The sequence below is a fragment of the Hyla sarda genome, chromosome 2 (assembly GCF_029499605.1).
Source record: "Hyla sarda isolate aHylSar1 chromosome 2, aHylSar1.hap1, whole genome shotgun sequence".
NCBI lineage: Eukaryota > Metazoa > Chordata > Amphibia > Anura > Hylidae > Hyla > Hyla sarda.
This window is the reverse complement of record NC_079190.1, coordinates 237,677,187-237,697,956: the sequence shown is the minus strand read 5'-3', so window position 1 is coordinate 237,697,956 and position 20,770 is coordinate 237,677,187. Positions and strand designations below refer to the sequence as shown.

Here is a 20,770-nt window from a genome sequence, read left to right as displayed (position 1 = left end):
GTCATTACAATGTACAATTGGTTTTTTTAAAAACAAGTCCTCATATGGCTCTGTAGATGGAAAACTAAGCGTTATGGCTCTTAGGCTATGTTCACATGACCGAAAATCTGCCATACTGCTCAAATTCCGTTCCGCAAAGCTTGCCATGGAATTTTTGCGGAATTTAAATAAAATTTTGGCTGAATTTCTGAGTGTTCAAAACAGATTATTCTTCAAAAATTCATAGCCCCACTGAGTTAAATGGGATTCCGCCCTCAACTCCGCAAAATTTAAAGACAGGTCTGTCACAGAAATTCTGCTTTGGACAGTGAAGTCCCATTAAACATAATAGGCATTCAATTTTGGCTGAATTATTATGCTGAAATTCAGCTGTGTGAACATAGCCTTAGAAGGAAAGGAGGAATGAATGTGAACATTTAAATTATCTTTGTTTTTAAGGGCTAAAACAGTTTACTGATCTTAGGTAAAAATTGTATATGTTGTCATATCATCTTTTCACTTCATGTTGATGTCTTCTTTTGTCTATATTTTTCTGATTGTTGCAACTCTCACTTAACCTTGGGACTGCAGATATATATACAACATATTTTGTTACTTATGAAGCCAGGTTTATAATTATTACTTTATATTTGATCATAAAATGAGTTACAAAAACATAGTTGTGTTTATTATTGCAGCTCCATTCCCTTTAGGGGAGCTATGCAACAGTCCTGGACAGTTATGGTTAAAGGGGTATTCTGAGCTTTAAAAAACTATTTAAAAAATGATTAAACTTACCTACCTAGGTCCCCTGCAGGTCCCCGTCTGGAAACTTCTGATCCCCCACTGCTCCCTGTTTGTAGCTGCTTCTGAAACAATGCATCAGAGCAGGACCTGCCCGCTCAGCCAGTAACTGGCAGCAGAGGGGCCCTGTCTTGGCCAGTGCTGGCTCAGTGGGCAGATCCTGCTCTTACATGACTTTTTGGAAGCCAGAACCGCAGAGGACTGGAAGTCACCAGACTGTAAACTGCTGGAAACCAGGGTAGGTAAGTATCATTTATTTTTAAGAGCCCCTCAGCAACATATGGAAATGTTTTAAATTCCAGAATATCCCTGGAAGAAGTCATCTATATTTCTCTAACCCTATAAAAGTCTTTAATCATATATATTATTATTATTATTATTAATATGTCTAATACTATCTCTGTTTACTTTTAGAACTTCAGCGAGACGGAAGCATAGAGACCCTAAGTAACAGTTCTGGATCTACCAGTGGCAGTATACCATGCAACTTTGATGGTTATAGGACAACTCTCCCATGCAATGAAAATCAACCTTTAAGCCTCTATCCCTCAGGACTTCTGTGAAATGCAATGTAACCGAATAGAGGTTTATTGTTTTAATGCAACATAATAGCTTACTTTCTTTGATCTTTATTGCTATCCATGTCACCAATAGCTTAGAGCATTTAGGGTACAATTGGAAATATTAGAACAGGAATGGTTTGTCCTTGTGTTCTCTGGACTTGCTTGAGTAGTAGTACACAGACAATCGTAATGTGATTTCTGCCTGCATAGGTAAAGTGCAGTGGCATGAAATATACACTGGCAATTATGGGACATGTATTTATTTAGAGATATAACTAAAAGGGAAATGCACACTCATATTGAACAATATTACTGTAATTTCATAGCCTACATATATACAATTGTGCTAATGATTCCCTATGAGATAAATACAAGGAGTTAAGCCACTGTATCTCCACTTTGTTATAGCGGTAACCAAGGTGAATGTTTGTGTAATAATAACCAATATTAGTTCAGGCTAGAAGGTCCTCATTTACTTTGAGCCTAGGATCATGATTGTAACATTTCCACACACTTTTTCCATTATAGCTGACACAGCTTTGTTGTAAAGACATGGATATTTTTAACAAATTTATCCTATTATGACATGAATTCCTGTCCTTGGAATCCTGATGTTCTCTTCCAAGGCAGTGGCTCTGTTATTTTTTCCAAATGGGATAGACAGCTTTAATCTAAGGGGATCAAGTTGTGGTAAAAGAAATAGACACAATGAAGAGGAGAAGTCATTTGGTTCCTCATTGCCACTGGAGATATGTATCATTTAGAGTGAAAAGTCTATTCTATTCCGGGGCTATAATACTGCATGCCGTGGGGTGTTTGTTCTATATCTATTTCTATTGCTCTTTATTAGTATTATAGGATGATTTCTTCAACAACTGGTGTGCATATGCCTTGTTCCTTTTATTACCTATCTTGCACAATCCTAGGTAACAAATATATTCTGAAATGTCAATTTTCTGCCTGTGAAAATCATGAATATTAAAAATGAACAATAGTATTGCTGATAATATAAACTTAAAGGGGTCTTTCAATTTATTTAAAAAACAAAAAAGAAACACAAGTACAAATTGTTATTCTTGTAAAATAGTAAAGTGCAGCATACTCAACTTGCCGGCCCACCCTCAGCGCACTGGTCTGCCCTAGTCCTTCTGTTTATCGGGCTCTGACAGGTCTGCTGCTGATGTTCAGGAAAGTATGCTGTAGTTTGCCATTTTACAGGCAAACTTTTTTTTTTCCCAATAAATCCTAATACTCCTTTAATAGCATCTATCATGGTATTCTAAAGGGGTTGTCCAGGTCTGATTTTTAATCCTGAAACCTTGCCATTCTTGTCAATGAGCTATTTCTGATATTGCAGCTCACCCCTATTTACATGATTTTGACCGAATTGTAATTCCAAACAAAGCCCTGGACAACCCATAAAATAAATTTTTTACTGTTGCCATAAAGTACTTTGAAGAATCTGACAACCAATCTCATCTATTCATCAATGTGTGATCATACATCTTCAAATAGTTGACTGCATGATAGCAAAATACATTGCAATAGAATCTTTTTTTGTGGGCAGCTAATGTCTTAGCAAAATGTCTTAACAAAACCAAGTAGATATGTGAAAGCATTTGTTGTCATTCAGATGTATTGCTACACACTAAGCATAATGGACTTTATTAAAGGAGTACTCCACTGAAACACATGATTTTAAAAAAATCAACTGGTGCCAGAAAGTTAAACAGATTAGTAAATTAGAAAATCCGAGAAGGAGAGAGCCCACCAAGTAGCACCCCAAGTAGGTGGAAAAAGCAAACATACGATACCCCCAGGTAACTGTGAGGAGCGTCCGGACTCACTTCAATATATACGCAGCACCTGCAGGGTGCACACACTAGGTGAAGTGTCGGAATATGCAAAAACAAAGAGAAAGTATGCACTCACCGCAGGTTAGCTGCTACGGGCTCCGAGTCCGGGATCACCACGACATGAATGTAGACGGTAAGGGGCGCTCAGAGGCCTCTGAGCGCCCCTTACCATCTACATTCATGCCGTGGTGATCCCGGACTCAGAGCCTGTAGCAGCTGACCAGCAGTGAGTGCATACTTTCTCTTTGTTTTTGCAGATTAGTAAATTACTTCTATTAAAAAATCTTAATCCTTTCAGTACTTTCAGTTGCTGTATGATCCACAGTAAGTTCTTTTCTTTTTGAATTTCTTTTCTGTCTGACCACAGTGCTCTCTGCTGACACCTCTGTCCATATCAGGAACTGCTATGGGGATTTCCTTTTACTCTGGACAGTTCCTAAAATGGACAGAGGTGTCAGCAGAGAACACTGTGGTCAGACAGAAAGGAAATTCAAAAAGAAAAGAACTTCCTGTGGAGCATATAACAGCTGATAAATACTGGAAGGATTAAGATTTTTAAATAGAAGCAATTTACAAATCTGTTTAAAGGGGTACTCCGCCCCTAGACATCTTATCCCCTATTCAAAGGATAGGGGATAAGATGTCAGATCGCCGTGGTCCCGCCGCTGGGGACCCCCAGGATCTCCGCTGCGGCACCCCACTATCATTACTGCACAGAGCGAGTTCGCTCTGCGCGTAATGACGGGCAATACAGGGGCCGGAGCATCGTTACGTCACGGCTCTGCCCCTCGTGACGTCATGGCCTGCCCCCTCAATACAAGTCTATGGGAGGGGGCGTAGCTGTCGTCACGCCCCCTGCCGTAGACTTGCATTAAGGGGGCAGGCCGTGATGTCATGAGGGCGGAGCCATGACATCACGCTGCTCCGTCCCCTGAATTTGCTCTGCGCGTAATGACGGGCAATACAGGTGCCGGAGCATCGTTACGTCACGGCTCTGCCCCTCGTGACATCACGGCCTGCCCCCTCAATACAAGTCTATGGGAGGGGGCGTAGCGGTCGTCATGCCCCCTGCCGTAGACTTGCATTAAGGGGGCAGGCCGTGATGTCACAAGGGCGGAGCCATGACATCACGCTGCTCCGTCCCCTGAATTTGCTCTGTGCAGTAATGATAGCGCGGTGCCGCAGCAGCGATCCCAGGGGTCCCCAGCAGCGGGACCCCGGCGATCTGACATCTTATCCCCTATCCTTTGGATAGGGGATAAGATGTCTAGGGGCGGAGTACCCCTTTAACTTTCTCGCACCAGTTGATTTAGAATTATTTTTTTTCAGAGGCGTACCCCTTTAACTGGTTTCTAATAGGGCATTGTAGACTCAGTTCTGTCTTGGTTATGGGAGGGACTTGGCTTTTCACAAAAACATTTTTCATTGGGGTAAAAACCAGGAATCACTGTAAACATCCAAACCCTTCTGCTCACTTGGTTTTAAGTGATAATTTGGTGACCTGTAGATTTTATGCTTCTTTAATACGAATTCACCAACCGATGAACCTTGCTATTGTTACGACTAATTGAATCTGTATTTCCATTATAATATCAATTTTGATTAATCTAATTTTTTTCAATGTTTAAGTAAAATTTTATCTGTGAATATGAAATAAAGATGTAAGAATTTTAAAATTGTAAGATGTCTTTGTCCGCAACCCTCATTTAATGTTTGGGTAATTTACCATATGTTGTATATCTTCAAGAAAAGTACAAATAAAAAGCGACCCTGACATATTGCTTTAAATCTTTTCCTCACTAGAAAGATTTGTGCCAATAAAGAATCCCAGGGTTCCTCTTACTGATTGGTAGAGCTGGGATAATAGATTGATCATAGAGACAACTATGATTCTAATAAAGTCCTGTCTATCTACTGTGAAATACTGTTCTATTTATTGGGTAAAGGCTAAAGTTGAACTCAATGGCTACAGGGAATTCAGTAAACTAGCTGTAGACTGTGGAGGTGGGTAAACTACTGCACACTTGGTAGTGACATCTTTACTGTCCTAGACCAGGCATTCATTTCTCCAATGGAACACCAGGATACATAATTGGGGAGATTCAACAAAACCTGTGCAGAGTAAAAGTGGTGCAGTTGCCCATAGAAACCAATCAGATTGCTTCTTTCAATTTTAAAAAGGCCTCTGAAAAATGAAAGAAGCAATTTTTTTCTTATTGGACAACATTTCCTCCGCACATGTTATGATAACTCTCCCCCATTGTCTTCACAGAGGGCCCCATAAATTCAGTGGGTTACCCTAATGTAATAGAATGCTTTATGAAATGTTTTTCAGGCTGTGTATCTGACTGCTGAATGGCTCAGGTGAGTTCTGTATTGCAACATTTGCCTTGTTCCCGTTTTGGTAAGGGGGCTTATGGCTCACTAGATACAAAGGTTTAGAGTAGAGAACACTATTGGAAGCTGGTTATTGACATAGAATTTAGACAATGTAGAAGTGTATATTTAATACAGGCCTACAAAGTTGACTAATGTCTGTATGCGTCAGTGGGTACATGTGGTTGCCTGTGTGAAAGAGTAAGGGCATAGGTGGAGGTGTGTGTGAGTAAGCAAATGGCTGCATATCTAGGTTAGTAAATGTATTGATGAGAAAGCTCCCTGCCCTGGATATCTAGAAAAGTGAGAAAGTGAAGCATGTGAGGGGGACCATTGTTATTCTCTTTCTTAAAAAAAACTACTACTATGCCCCCTTTAAGAAAAATGTTGTTCATTGGCTGATTTTTGAATCTGAAGCCAGAAAAGAGGCATATACTTTTGATTGAAGATGATACATGCCACTGTATAGTAATATAGTGAAATACTTTGTCTACTGGCAACAGTGTTAAACAGTATGCTGCAAGGTATATGTTTTTTATTTGAGGTGGCCAATAATATAGGAAAGTGCATCTGGAAAAAGGTATACTGATGTATACGGGTCCAATGAACACCAAAAGGTCAATTATTTTGTTCGGTTGGATGAATGAGGCTCAAATACAGTCTGCACAAAGCCTAAGTCACTCTAAGGGCCCTATTACACCAGGAAATTATTGACCAAATACCCCGATATCACAATGTGAGATAAGTCCAGTGATCAGCCAACAACTTGTCTCTCCACTGATTGTTTTGTTTTGCCCTGGTGAAAATCATCAGCCATCGGACGCACCATGTAATAGGGAACATGTGGCCACCAACTGATTCCAGCGATCGTTTGTGCGTCCCTCCCCCACACGATTACCGAGACGCATCATAGGGTCAATAAGTAAGAGCATCTATAAGACAGCATTTATAAGACAGCTCGGCCCATGTAATAGGGCTCAAAGACCACCCTTGTCCTGTCCCACCCGGATTTATATAAATGTACTTGCAAATGTATACAAGAAAATACTAAAAATGTAATTCATTTCTTGTGTAACACTTGGAAGCTTTTGTGGAGGCTTTCAGTAAGGGTATAAATATATATGGCACATAAAAGTGGAGCTATGTTTATATTGTACAAGATGAGTTTGTCTCTAAAGTATTATGAGTGTGTATACAGTTTGGCTTGTTAGTAGGAAATTATACAGATAGACTGGTTTGCCAGAGTTAAGCTAATGGTTTATTATTATAAACAAAGACATTAAATCCAAACTTGGTGGTGAATACAGTCATAACTATAATAAAGCTATTTCATTAAATCTTATTAAAATACTTCACCAGCACAGTTTACTGCTAGATATATCATTAGTCCCCTCAGATTATTAAAAACTGAGCCAGATTGCCAGATATTGATGAAGGGGTCCTTCATTTTGGGATACCACAGGGGTCAGTATTGGACCCTCTTTTATTAATATGTGAAAGGGGTTATCCACCAGACAGTAATGGTCATGCTTAGGAAGGATCTGCTCTTGTCTTGGGGCTAAATAGCTATGTTGTGAGATTACCTTAACAATGTGGCTAGCTTTTTGTGAACTGGTATTTCCTGTTTCAGTTTTCTTTTTTTGCTTATAAATCCAATAATTCCATTTTCCTCCCTCCCACACATTAGCCACCCCACCCATTGAAACATAAATGAGCTGCATCCATTCAAAAGACCTGCAGTTTTCAATCAGGGTGCCTACAGCTGTTGCATTAGTTGCAGATTGATCTCTCTCCCACCAAGCGATCCCTCCACTCATTGAAGCAGACAGGCTCCTTGTCATCAGCTGACTAGTGAGTCAGGTCTCAGCCGCATTGCAACCTGGGAAAAATCCCAGACAACAGTCATTTTGTATGCTGATAAAAATAAATATTGGGGAGAAAATGAAAGAAGAATTGTGAGTAAACCGTCAAACACAGGTACAGACACTATATTATGAACTACACTAACTTTACAGCCCCTGTACCATAGTCAAATAAAAAAATCCTGGACTACCCCTTTAAGTTATGATGTATACAGAAACATTTCAGTATATGCTGATGATACTAAGCTCTACAGTTTAAACACAAAGGCAGTGAGATCAGGCTAACCGGAGGTTGCTATGGATTTGGCAATTGGCTAAACCAAGTGTCCTCTTACATGCCCTTTGACATTGCTTAAAGACTGTGTGGCCAGGGCCATATGACCGAATGCAAAATTTCTTCACTTGCATTATTATTCTTCAGTCGAACAATGATGATTTTTAGGGTCTCCTGATCCCAGCTATCAGCAACAAATGAACAATTGCTTGTTCATTGGCTGATCATCGGGTCTTTTACACAGGGCAATAATTACCCTGTGTAATAGGTCCTTAGGGGATTGTGAGTTCTTAAACCCTTAATCCCTGCAAGGAGGTTAAAAAAAAGACACAGGGACTCTCCCAGAGTACAGACAGGACGTCAGGGCAGGTGGAGTTCTTTCATACAGGCGAGTTCACACTGGGCTGTAGACAGCAGGACATAGTCAAAAAGCAAGCCTGGTCAATACCAAGCAACAGAGAACAGATAAACACAGTAGAGGATTCAACTGGACCTTATTGTCCAAGCAATGGATGATAGGGGAAGGGTCTTTAAGAAGCCTTGGTTGATTGGACATTTGCTGGGGGAGAGAGCTTTGGTCCATGCTGGCCCTTTAAAAAGCCATGAGTTAAAGGGATACAGTTCACAGATTTCACACTTTATAACTGTTGGCAACATGTTATATAGGGTAAAATCAGTTTTATTACCATGTCCTGATGTCCTGGATTGCGTCCTACATAATGCCGAAAATTATTTGAAATAAATTTAATGCACTGTATGAAAATGACCTCCAAGTAGTCCCCTTGGCTTGGTGCATCTTCAGGTAGTTACTGCTACTCTGGACTGTGTTCACGTCTACGCGAGTGTGATTGGCACCGCTCTGCTCCATCTTCACAGTCAAATCTCACACTGCCGCGAAGCTGCTTCATGGCCAGGGATAGTGCTGCTTCTGGGCCTGTGTGGAATTTCAGTGTGCAGAGTGAGCAGAGCGGTAATGTCAAAGCGGTCGGGCTGTCAATCATGCTTTAGTAGGTGTGAATACAACCAAGAGCAGTGGTTACTACCTGAAGATGCACCATGCCCTTGGGCCTACCTAGAAGTCATTAAAATATAGTTAGTATGGTTGAAAAAAGACATACGTCCATCAAGTCCAACCAGGGAATTGAAGTGAAGGGTGTAAGGGGATAAGGGAAAGGGATGTAGTTTTATAATTCTGGATAAGCATTAATGTTATTTTGTTCCAGGAATGTATCTAACCCTGTTTTAAAGCTGTTAATTGTTCCTGCTGTGACCAGTTCCTGAGGTAGACCGTTCCATAAATTCACATTTCTCACGGTAAAGAAGGCGTGTCGCCCCTTTAGACTAAACTTTTTCTTCTCCAGACGGAGGGAGTGCCCCCTCGTCCTTTGGGGGGGTTTAACCTGGAACAGTTTTTCTCCATATTTTTTGTATGGGCCATTTACATACTTATATACGTTTATCATATCCCCCTTTAAACGTCTCTTCTCAAGACTAAACAATTGTAACTCCTTTAATCGCTCCTCATAGCTAAGATGTTCCATGCCCCATATTAGTTTAGTCGCGCATCTCTGCGCCCTTTCCAACTCCGCAGTGTCCCTTTTATGAACAGGCGACCAAAACTGAACAGCATATTCCAGGTGAGGCCGTATCAATGCTTTATAAAGGGGGAGTATTATGTCCCTGTCCCTTGGTGTAGGACATTTTTCAAAATGATTTTCGCCATTATGAATGGTGCAATCCAGGACATTGGCACATGGTAAGTTGCTAACTGAGTTTACCCTATATAATATGTTGCCAACAGTTAGGGCACACATCTGCTGACAGGTTCCCTTAAAAGGGGTATTCCAGGAATTTTTTTTATTTGACTATACTACGGGGGCTGTAAAGTTAGTGTAGTTCATAATATAGTGTCTGTACCTGTGTGTGACGGTTTTCTCACAATTCTTCTGTGATTTTCACCCCAATATTTATTTTTAACAGCATACAAAATGATTGATCTGTTGTCTCAGATTTTTCCCAGCTTGCAATGCGGCCGACACCTGATTCACTAATCAGCTGATGACAGGGAGCCTGTCTGCTTCAATGGGGGAGCGATCACTTGGTGGGAAAGAGAACAATTTGCTACTAATGCAACAGCTGTAGGCACCCTGATTGAAAACCACAGGTCTTTTGATGGATGCAGCTCATTTATGTTTCAATGGGTGGGGTGGCTGATGTGTGGGAGGGAGGAAAATGGAATTGTGGGATTTGTAATGAAAAAAAAAAAAACTGAAACAGGAAATACCAGTTCACAAAAGGCTAGACACAGTATTACGGTAATCTCCCAACATAGCCATTTAACCCCAAGAAAAGCACGGATCCTTCCTAAGCATGTCCATTACTGTCTGCCAGGTACATACTAAAATCACCTTATGGTGGATTACCCATATTGCATACAAAGAAAAACATTCAGGAAGATTTATCAAAACCTGTGTAGAGGAAAAGTGGTGCAGTTGCCCATAGCAACCAGATTATTTCTTTTATTTATTAACTATATAACTATGTAGCATACTACCAGGTTATTTAGATCACACTTTCCTGTACTTTGTCCAAGATGTTTCTGTTTTTTGGCAAATTTAAGAAAAATCTGTCAATATGTTATCTTCTTCAACAGATGATGTGATACATAAAATGATGCAGTTCTTGGTACTGACAGTCCTAACCACAGAAAGGCCTATTCACTCATAGATAGCAATACAAGTACAATCTGTGTGAACGAGAACAACCAGATCTGTTAAATTTGGGGGAATTTTAGGTAATTACTTTCAGCTGAGGTGAGGAGTTTGCTGTAATATCACAGATTTACAGTTTTTTTTTTTTTTTTTTTAAACTAGCGTATTTTTTAATTAGAGAGCAAAACTTTTACATTTTACTGTTTTTCTGTGTCTAGACATCAGTGTCAAATTAATTATCATGTAAATTTTTTTTAGAATTCCCGTGGGTAGCGTAAGAAAAAACAACATACTCACGGCATTTGGCTCCCAGTCCACTCTGTTTTTTAATGTTTCCAATGATATGCTGACCCTGCAGAGAGAGCCCGATTAGCCAATCACTAGCTTACATGGGTGTCGAAAGTAAGAAGTGGAAAGGACCGGCCGCTATCAGAAGGGAATTAGGGTAGATGAGTATGGATTTATTTTTTTATTTTGTACCTAGACAAACCTTTAATATAAGGTAAAAAATTGTCAAATTGGAGACAATACATATAGATTTCAGGGAGATGAAGGTCTGTGATATTTTAGCTGGTAGAAATGACCCCATCAGCTTACCAACAAGAGTCAGTTAATCTTTAACTTTCCTACACATGGTGAGTTTGGCCTGTTTGGCCATAACTACCCATGTATTCAATGCACCTTGGAATTTTTTCTTTTTAAACATATTTTTCTTCTTACCTTGTGTAGTATTTTGTATCTTTGTTACATAGTTAATAAAGTTGAAAAAAGACTTCATCAAGTTCATTTTTATGATTCTTTTAATAATTTTCCATTTTGCTATGTGTAAAGCCTGCACAGGCTGCGTTTGTGGGAGAGGCATCGGTTACTTAACAGACAACTCACCTCCGGACAGGGGGTTCATCATCAGCGTAGTGTGGTGGCATGCTGTGTTGCTGAGTTAAGACGTTACGCAGCACTCCCGGAACTGGGGGAACTTCCGGTTCGAGGGTGAGCGTGGTGAGCGGGTAAGTGCCGGTCTCTGGCAGTGGTCCAAGTAATGTTCTTATGGCCCAGCAGCAGATGACGGGTTACCGCGTCCACACGAGGTGGTGCCGCGGGCTGGCTAAGGTGGACGCAGTAGTGCTGGAAGGTCAACCATCGGGGGAGGAGGCTAGTGATATGGTCCATTCCGAGAAAGGGAGTGCAGTACCCACGGTGGGTACTCCGCTTCCAGGTGCAGGGGGACAGATGCCGTTCTGGGTCCCGCTTCAGATGGTCCTGCAATACTCTGGCGGTTTTTGGCCTCGGTATGGTGACTCAGCTTGTTGTAATGGTATATGTCATGATTAGAGATGAGCGAACTTACAGTAAATTCGATTCATCACAAACTTCTCGGCTCGGCAGTTGATGACTTTTCCTGCGTAAATTAGTTCAGCTTTCAGGTGCTCCGGTGGGCTGGAAAAGGTGGATACATTCCTACAAAAGAGTCTCCCAGGACTGTATCCACCTTTTTCAGCCCACCGGAGCACTTGAAAGCTGAACTCATTTATGCAGGAAAAGTCATCAACTGCCGAGCCGAGAAGTTCGTGACGAATCGAATTTACTGTAAGTTCGCTCATCTCTAATCAGGATGCCTGATGAAGCGGTTTTTACCATGAAACACATTGCATTGTGGGTAAATAAACAGTTTGCTCCTAACAAGAGCCTAGCGCCTGTCTGATCCTGTGGTTTTTCTTGGAGGAAAAATTGAAGTAATAAATCAAGCGTTTTTTTATTGCTAAATTTTCCAGTAACTACACCAATTGGGCTGACTCTCCAGACCTCAAAAGGGGAGGAGAGAAACATACCAATCATATATCCTTTGTCTACTTCATTGTACAACACCTCTGATACCATCTGTGGCTCCTTACTTGCTGAAAACAGATTGTCATACTCGAAAATGGCCTGTGGTAGTGCAATCAAACTTGTGTGGAAGCGCGTTGCATTGTGGGTAAATAAACTGTTTGCTCCTAACAAGATCCAAGCGCCTGGAGGAAAAATTGTGGTTGTTTGTATCTATCCCAGGAGTGGCTGCTAGATCGGAGAACTCCCCTTCTCTATATGCCTTTACGATTGTTGTGCTTGGCTGAGTACAACCACCGCGGGTGAGCATATTTCATTATCGTTCACCAATTCTTTATATATACGGTATCACACTATGGAGCGCTTTCCTTTGTTTTAGCTGATTTATGACTTGTCTGCCCCATGTTCTTCAGTGGTTCCTAGTATCAACTCCTTGATCCCTTCTGAAGAATTTTCCATGAAATACTCTTCCATCGACCAGGCTATACAGGTGGTTCTTCAGTTGGGATCAGGCACGTGGTTGGCGAAAGCAGACATCACAGACGTCTTTAAGTTGCTACCCATGTGTCAAGAATTGCGGAAGTGGTACGGGGTAAAATGGCAGGAGAGATACTACTTTTCTAAGAAACTTACCTTTGGCACAAAGAGTAGTCCCTGGTTATTTGACCAGCAACAGAAGCATTACACTGGGCACCGGTTAACGTTGCAGGTTGCAAATATGTGATTGTGGGTGTGCCAGTGTCACCTAAAAATATAGAGGGTCCCTCGGTCAGACTTACGTTTCATAGTCCAGGACACAGTTAAGATGCAGGCGAGTCTGCCAGTAGAAAATTTAACTAGAATCAAGGAGACTTTACGGAAATTTGTGAGGACACAGGCCACAGCCAAAGCCAAGCTACAAAGCTTGTTAGGCATGCTGGCATTTGCAATGCGCATTATACCACAAGGCAGGTCCTTTGTCTCCAGGTTGCTGGCTTTGCTGCTGGATGCACCCAACTCTAACAGTGAGGTTCATCTAGGTCCAGAAGCCCTTGCTGACTTACACATGTGGAGGCGGCACATCAGTCAGTGGAACGCAGTCTCTGTGTTCCTGCCAGAAGTGAATAACGATTCACCGAAGTTTTTACGGATGCTGCGGCTACACACGGTTCCGCTGCTATATTTCAGAATCACTGGATGTGGCCCTGAGAGGTTCTGGCAATTCTGTGTTTCAGCCGCACTTAGGCATTGTTTGAGGTATACCCAATTGTTGCAGCTGCACATGTTTGGGGGACTACATGGTCTAACTCCATAGTGGTCTTTATTTGTGATGGCAACATGGCAACGGTAGAGTTAGTCAACAAGGGCAGGTCCAAATCCTCTCAGATAATGCGGTTTGTTTGTAGGTTGGTGTGGCTCTCGTTACAGTTTAACTTCAATTTTATCTGTTAACACATATCCGGTACTTGAAATTTAGTGGTTAACGTGTTGTCCAGAGCTAATTTTAGAGTCTTTTTCCAGGTCACACCAGCATGTGAATATTGCCGCGATTCTATCGTGCAAATTGTTTCATTAAATTCCATTCAGTGCGGTCCAGGCTCCAGGGCATCTAAAATGGCAGATCCAAATGTAAGGACATGGGGCAAGGAACTCTGGGAAGGCGGGAACAACGGTAGGGAGGATGACCCTGAATCACATGCAGGATGCAGCCTATCAGCAGCCAGCCACCCCTGTGATGTCACAGCCCTATATAATCGGCAGCCATATTGTGGCCAGTCATTTCATTGATTACACTGCAGAGATAGGACGGACAGCCTGTGTGTGTGTTACACAGAAAAGCTTTTTCCAGCAGCATTTCACCTCCTAGTCACATCAGCATTCAGGTGGACAGAGAGCAGTGCGTTTTCCACTGGAAAGGATTTTTACTGCAGCCAGTAACTCCCAGTCATTTTCTACAGCATTGTATTACAGAGAGGAGCAGAGAGCTGTGTGTTGCCTCATACATTTCAAAAAGCTGCCTCAACTTCATAAACCTTAGCAGAGGAGGCAGGAATAATTTTTCAGCGCAATTCTGTGTCTTTGTTCCACAACAAACCATCTGCTGGTTATACTAGTATGTAGATGGTATAATACCCAGCAGTCCATTCCTAATAGTCTTTGAACACACCTGCTGCTGTTCTAGACAAACACTGTTTTAAGCGTAGTGAAGCGTATTGTACTCACCTCATATACGCACTAGGTCAGGCAGAAAAGTGCCAGGACGTGCACAGAGGAGTGGAAGAGGCCTAAATTCATCAGGCAGAGGTCGCAACAGACTAGGCATGAGTGGCAGCAGGAGTCGCAGTGAGCGGCCTGAGCTCCCAGTATCAGCTAACGGTCATGTCTCGACCAGCAACCCATCTGCCATCATCGATTGGTTAACACGGTCATCAACTTCATCACAAGTGACATCTGATACCCCCAGTCAACAGTCGGTGGTTTCCTCAGACACAACCCTCACTTGGCATGGCCCGGGAGCAGTCCCTGTCCTCTCATTGCCCCTGTCCTATGCTGTTCCCTCCCCTACAGAAGTATCTTATGCTGTGGATTCAGCTCCACTATTCACTGAGGACGATCTAATAAAGGTCAGCAGCTAATGCCCAGCCAAGAAGTGGAGGAGACATCCGCCGCTTCCTCCGCTAGGCAAGCAAGTAGTGATGAGGAGAGTGACGTGGGAGGCGGTGTTGCCAGGGTTGAGGGTCCTGAAGCAGACACTGTTGAGGAACCTGAGGAGGACATAAATGACATGCAGACACTTGTTGATGAGCAATTGGGAGCCGGGTGCAGAAGGGGCTTCAACATCATCAGGAGAAGAGAGTTGCAGTTTGCCTGTGAGGCAGCAGCTGAGCCAGCAAGGTGGTTGCATGGTTGGCAGTCAGCATGGTGGCAGAAGTGGAAATTCTGGAGCCAAACGTGCCTGGGAGAAACCACCTGCTTCACAGCAGCCTACCTTCCTGGGAGGTAGTTGAACAGAGGTTCCTGGAGACGGCGGCAGTAGCAGTCAATTAGTGCAGACTGTTGGTCAGCTACTCGGCGGTGTGGCAGTTTTTCAACAAGCATCCGGAGGAGGTTAACATAGCCACATGCAAGATGTGTTGGCAGAAGGTAAAGCATGGCCAGGGTCCCAATGTTGGCACCATGGCCGTGCATCAACATATGCTGTGCCACCAAAAAGCGACCTGGGAGAACTATGGCTCCGATGTAGTGGTCCAGCCTGCTGCATCACCCAGTGGCACGCCATTCCCTCTTTCTGCTAGCCAAGGCTCCACCACCTCAGCCGAAGGGAGCTGTGTGTCATACCCTCCTTCTGTCGCTCCAGATGCTCCTGCTCCTCCTACTTTTAGTCAGTCATTTGGCCAACAATCCATCGGTGAAGCCATGTCCAAGAGACAACAGAATGCGCCCACTCATCCAACGGCGCAGAAGCTGAATGTGCTCCTGTCCAAGTTGCTGGTACTGCAGTCCCTCCCTTTTCAAGTGGTGGACTCTGCACCTTTCAGAGAACTGATGGCTTGTGCCAAGCTGAGGTGGAGAGTGCCAAGCTGTCATTTCTTTGTGAAGAAGGCAGTACCAGCCCTGCACAGTTTTGTGGAAGAGAAGGTGGGCCAGTTCTTGAGCCTGTCAGTGTGTACCAAAGTGCACGGCAGCATCGACATCTGGAGCTGTAACTATAGTCAGGGACAATACATGTCCATTACGGCTCACTGGGACAATGTGGTTCGTGCACAGCCACAACACCAATATGGACAGGTCATGCCACTTCCTCCTCCAAGCTCTCAGGCTGTTGGTCCTGTGACAGTGTGCGACTCCGCCTCCTCATCCTCCACCATGTCCTCAGCCTCCACTGCCTAGACAAGTCTCAGTGCCCCTTCAGCATACCATGTGTGTAGGGCACGGCGGTGTCACGCTGTTCTTCATATGGTTTGCCTTGGCGAACGGATTCACACAGGGTAGGAACTGCTAAAAGTAATTCATAAAGAAATTTGAGAATGACTTACTACACGAAAGCTGGAAATGGGAACCATGGTGACTGACAACAGGAAGAACATCTTGTCTGTGCTGTGACTGAGAAGGCTGAGCCATGCGCCTAGTATGGCACACGTGTTCAATCTGGTTGTCAAGTGGTTCCTGAAGTGTTCCCCCCATTTGCAAGACATCCTAACAATGGGAAGGAAACTTTTCATGCACTTCAGCCACTCGTACACCGCAAAGCACACCCTCCTTGAGCTGCAGTGTCAGAACGGTATCCCCCAACGTAGTCTAATTTGCCACACGTTGGAATTCCACCATCCATATGTTGGACTGACTATACTAACAGAGAAAAACCTTCACCGATTTCTTGATGATCCAAGTGGATAGGGGTACTCCCTTGTGTAACTTCAATGTCAACCAGTGGCAGCTCATACGTGACACCTGATGTTTGCTCAGGCCCTGTGAGGAAGCCACATTATTAGTAAATCGCCAGGATTACGGGATGAACAATGTCATTCCACTGCTTTATTTCTTACAACACGTGTTGGAATTGATGGCTGTCAGGTTAGTGGAGATATGGTGCCTACATCTCATGGCAACATGAGCCCTGTGGGGGCTGAACTGGAGTAGGAGGGTAGGGGCACAGTGGAGCACAGTTTAGGTTCTGCCAAATGGGCATTTTTTTCTAGTAATCTGAGAGGAGGAGCAACCAGAGGAGCTAGAGGGTTATGAGGACGACGAGACAGAGGACCGAGACACACCATGGCAGTATGCAGTGGAGATGAAGGCAGGGAGTCCCTCTGAGTCACTTGCACAAATGGCACGATGCATGCTCACTTGCTTGCGTAGTGACAGCCGAATTTTCACCATTCGGCAGCGGGATGACTTCAGGCTCTCCACCTTATTGGACCCTCGCTATTGACACAAAATGGGGGCCTTTTTCACACGCACTGAGAGGAAGGACAAACTGACCTACTACAGAGACATCCTACTTAGTTAGTTGGCCGATGCCTATCGGCGCCATTATCCATCCTCCTCCAGGTCTGACTAGGGGGGCCCTCTGTGCTCACCTTCCACTGCCATGGATGCTGGGGAGGGGTAGCAGGAGCAGTACCAGCTCCATCAGCAGCAGCCTGAGTCTACAGTCACTGATGAGTACCTTTCTTCACCCGCATAGTGAAGCAACTCATCAGCAGCAGGGAGACCTGGAGCAGGACCTGAACCAGCAGGTGGTGGCATACCTTGACGTGCCATCAGAGCGGGTGTTTAGTGCAGCGGGGCCATAGTCACCCCAAGGAGAACTCGCCTGTCCACTAAAAATGTGGAGAGACTGACCTTTGTGAAGATGAATCAGGCATGGATCAGCCAGGATTTCCAATCACCAATGCCTGATGCATCAGAGTAGATTGACCATGGTGCCACACCAACACTTCACAGATATGGATAGTGCCAAACAGATTTAAGGCGCTGCTCCCCACTTACAAACATTCCTCCGCATCAGACCTTTTTTCACCCACCTTGGTCACTGAGGACTGGTATTGACACCCACCACACCACTCTGTCACTGGGTCACTTTCAGGACTCCTGATGCTGCTGCTGCCACCTCCAGGCTGTCTCTTTCAGCCACTGTATTGTCTCCTCATGCTTCAGCCAACTCCAGGCTGTGCCATTCGGCCATTATATGGTCTACTCATGCTTCATCACCTCCAGGCTGTGCCATTCAGCCACTATATGGTCTCTTCATGCTTCAGCCAACTCCAGGCTGTGCCAATCAGCCATTATATGGTCTCCTCATTATTCAGCCACCTCCAGGCTGTGTCATTCAGCCACTATATGGTCTCCTAATGCTTCATCCACCTCCAGGCTGTGCCAATCAGACACTATATGATCTCCTCATGCTTCACCACCTCCAGGCTGTGCCACTCAGCCACTATATGGTCTCCTCATGCTTCAGCCAACTCCAGGCTGTGCCATTCAGCCACTGTATGGTCTCCTCATGCTTCAGCCACCTCCAGGCTGTACCATTCAGACATTATATGGTCTCCTCATGCTTCAGCCACCTCCAGGCTCTGCCATTCAGACACTATATGGTCTCCTCATGCTGCCACAAACTCCAGGCTGTGCCATTCAGCCACAATATGTTCTACTCATGATGCCACCAACTCCAGGCTGTGCCAATCAGCCACTATATGGTCTGATGCCACCTCCAGGCTCTGTCATTGTGCCGACATGTGACTCCTTGTTAGATTTGGTCTTTTGTAACCACACGCCGGGGCCCGGGACATTAAAACTTGAGAGTGTAATCTTCAATTTTAATTTCAATTTCAATTTTAAAACTAATCTTTTAATCTTAGGGATTGTGAAGCCCTATTGTCTACTCATGCTGCTGCCACCTTGAGGCTGTGCCATTCAGCCACTATATGGTTTACTGATGCTGCTGGGCCTGGGACTAGAGATGAGCGAACTTACAGTAAATTCGATTCGTCACGAACTTCTCGGCTCGGCGGTTGCTGACTTTTCCTGCATAAATTAGTTCAGCTACAGTCCTAGGAAAGAGTCTCCTAGGACTGTATCCACCTTTTCCAGCCCACGGGAGCACCTGAAAGCTGAACTAATTTATGTAGGAAAAGTCATCAACTACCGAGCCGAGAAGTTCGTGACGAATCGAATTTATTGTAAGTTCGCTCATCTCTACCTGGGACATTACCTAAAAATATTTTATGGTAGCACTAGCTACCATAAATCTTCAATTTCAATTTTAAAATTAATCTTTTAATCTTAGGGATTGTGAAGCCCTATTGTCTACTCATGTTGCCGCCAGCTCCAGGCTGTGCCATTGTGCCACCATATGGTCTCCTTATGCTGTTGGCACCTTAAATTAAACTTTTAATATATCTATAATCTTCAATTTAATATTTCAAAAATAACTTTAATCTTTTCTATTGTGAGGCCCTTTTGTCTTGTCAGGCTGTTGCTACCTCCAGACTCGGCCGTTCTGCCACTATATGGTCTTCTCATGCTGCCGCCAATTCCAGGCTGTGTCATTCTGCCAGATTATGGTCTCCTCATGCTGCTGCCATCTCTAGGTTCTGTCATTGTGCTGCCATGTGACTCCTTGTTAGATTGGGTTTTGTGATCATACAGTATTAGTTCAAAGTAAACACCGGGACATTAAACTTGGGAATCTAATATAAATCTTAAATTTTAATTTTAAAAAATCGATGTAATCTTTTCAAGACTGAGGCCCTATGGTCGTCTACATCATATTTCCTGTGGAATTATCAAAATAATCCAATGAAACAGTTTGGAGCAATAACAATGAACCATAACTGATTAAATTAAACATTTGTACTTTCATAGTCAGGGGGGCGCTGAGAGGCAGGGGCTGGAACAAGTGGTATCTCGCCTGGCAGAGGACCGCCAGCTCAATGCTCACCAGAATTGGTACTCAAAAAATGTAAATAAATTCAAATTAAATTAAATTTAAATTACATAAGAATGTAGAACCCATGAGATATTTTTTTTGACCGTTTTGAAAATAAAAAAATAAAGTAAGGAAATGTCTGTGAATTTAATTTCCTTATTTGTTTACATGCATTTTCATCTTCAGATTCTTTAACTCATCTTGCCGCACATTTTTAAACTATTTTTTCATGAGATTGCTTTTTTGATTAAGGCTTTGTTAGATGTTCATACTTCAAAAATGGAATAACAATGTCTGTTTTACAATATTTTGGTTCTCTAACAGAGATGTCGCTTGCATGTGTGCAAAAACAGTAGAAAATGTCACATGGAAGGGTCACAAATCCATGTATTGTAAAAGATTTAAACTGCATGGCTCTTTTGGACATACTCACAACATAGTATCTAGAACATATCAAGAGGGTAGTCATGCCCTTCTGTTTGACCAATTTCAGCCACATGTAATATTACATTAAATTACGTTAAATTTGAGACAAATCTATCAAAGCATTTTCAAGTTATTACAGAACATACACACAGGCAAAATCCATCCAAGCTGAACAGTAGACCTCTCTTTGATCGGTCAGTTAGGCAAAAAGTTTTGTATAGTTCCAGCTGTGAGACGATAACTTTGAAAATAAAAGGAAATGTTGTTTAGTGTGTATTATGGAAGATTTTTCTGTTTTAGCTTTTTATCTAAGTCATTGCTGGAATGGCTCAACTGGTTGCCGCCTCATGTATAGAATTTATTAGAATGCATAGCCATTTGTCTAAATTCTACTTATTTTCTCTTTGAAGTCTACACATCCTCATGTTATGCTATGTAATGTTAAATTAAGGTTCAGGAAACCAGACAAATTATCAACTCTACAAATCTGTTCGGCTCTGCTATAACATGGACAGCCTTAGGCTACAGGACCAAGCTTGCTTCAAATGACTGCTTTGGATGGTTGATGACTGATTGTGTCTTTATGGAAAGGAGATGTAAATGTTAGAAGCTTGAATAAAAGTTACCAAATGTGAGCCTGACCTTTTATTTTTATTTATTTTATTATAAGCGCAGGACTCT

At 43.0% G+C, this 20,770-nt stretch overlaps 1 protein-coding gene across 6 annotated transcripts in view; it reads left to right on the top strand.

Moving 5' to 3' along the window:
• BCAS3 (BCAS3 microtubule associated cell migration factor) overlaps window positions 1-3,311 on the top strand; it is a 1,340,542-nt gene extending 1,337,231 nt beyond the window's left edge. For 5 of the 6 annotated variants that reach the window (XM_056556703.1, XM_056556707.1, XM_056556706.1 and 2 more), the window contains one exon: window positions 1,198-3,311. In XM_056556703.1, coding sequence (XP_056412678.1) covers window positions 1,198-1,346 — 149 coding nt within the window. In that variant the 3' untranslated portion in view covers window positions 1,347-3,311. The remainder of the gene's footprint in view (window positions 1-1,197) is intronic. The other variant, XR_008888692.1, reaches the window with a different exon arrangement.
• The last annotated feature ends 17,459 nt before the right edge of the window (window positions 3,312-20,770 follow it).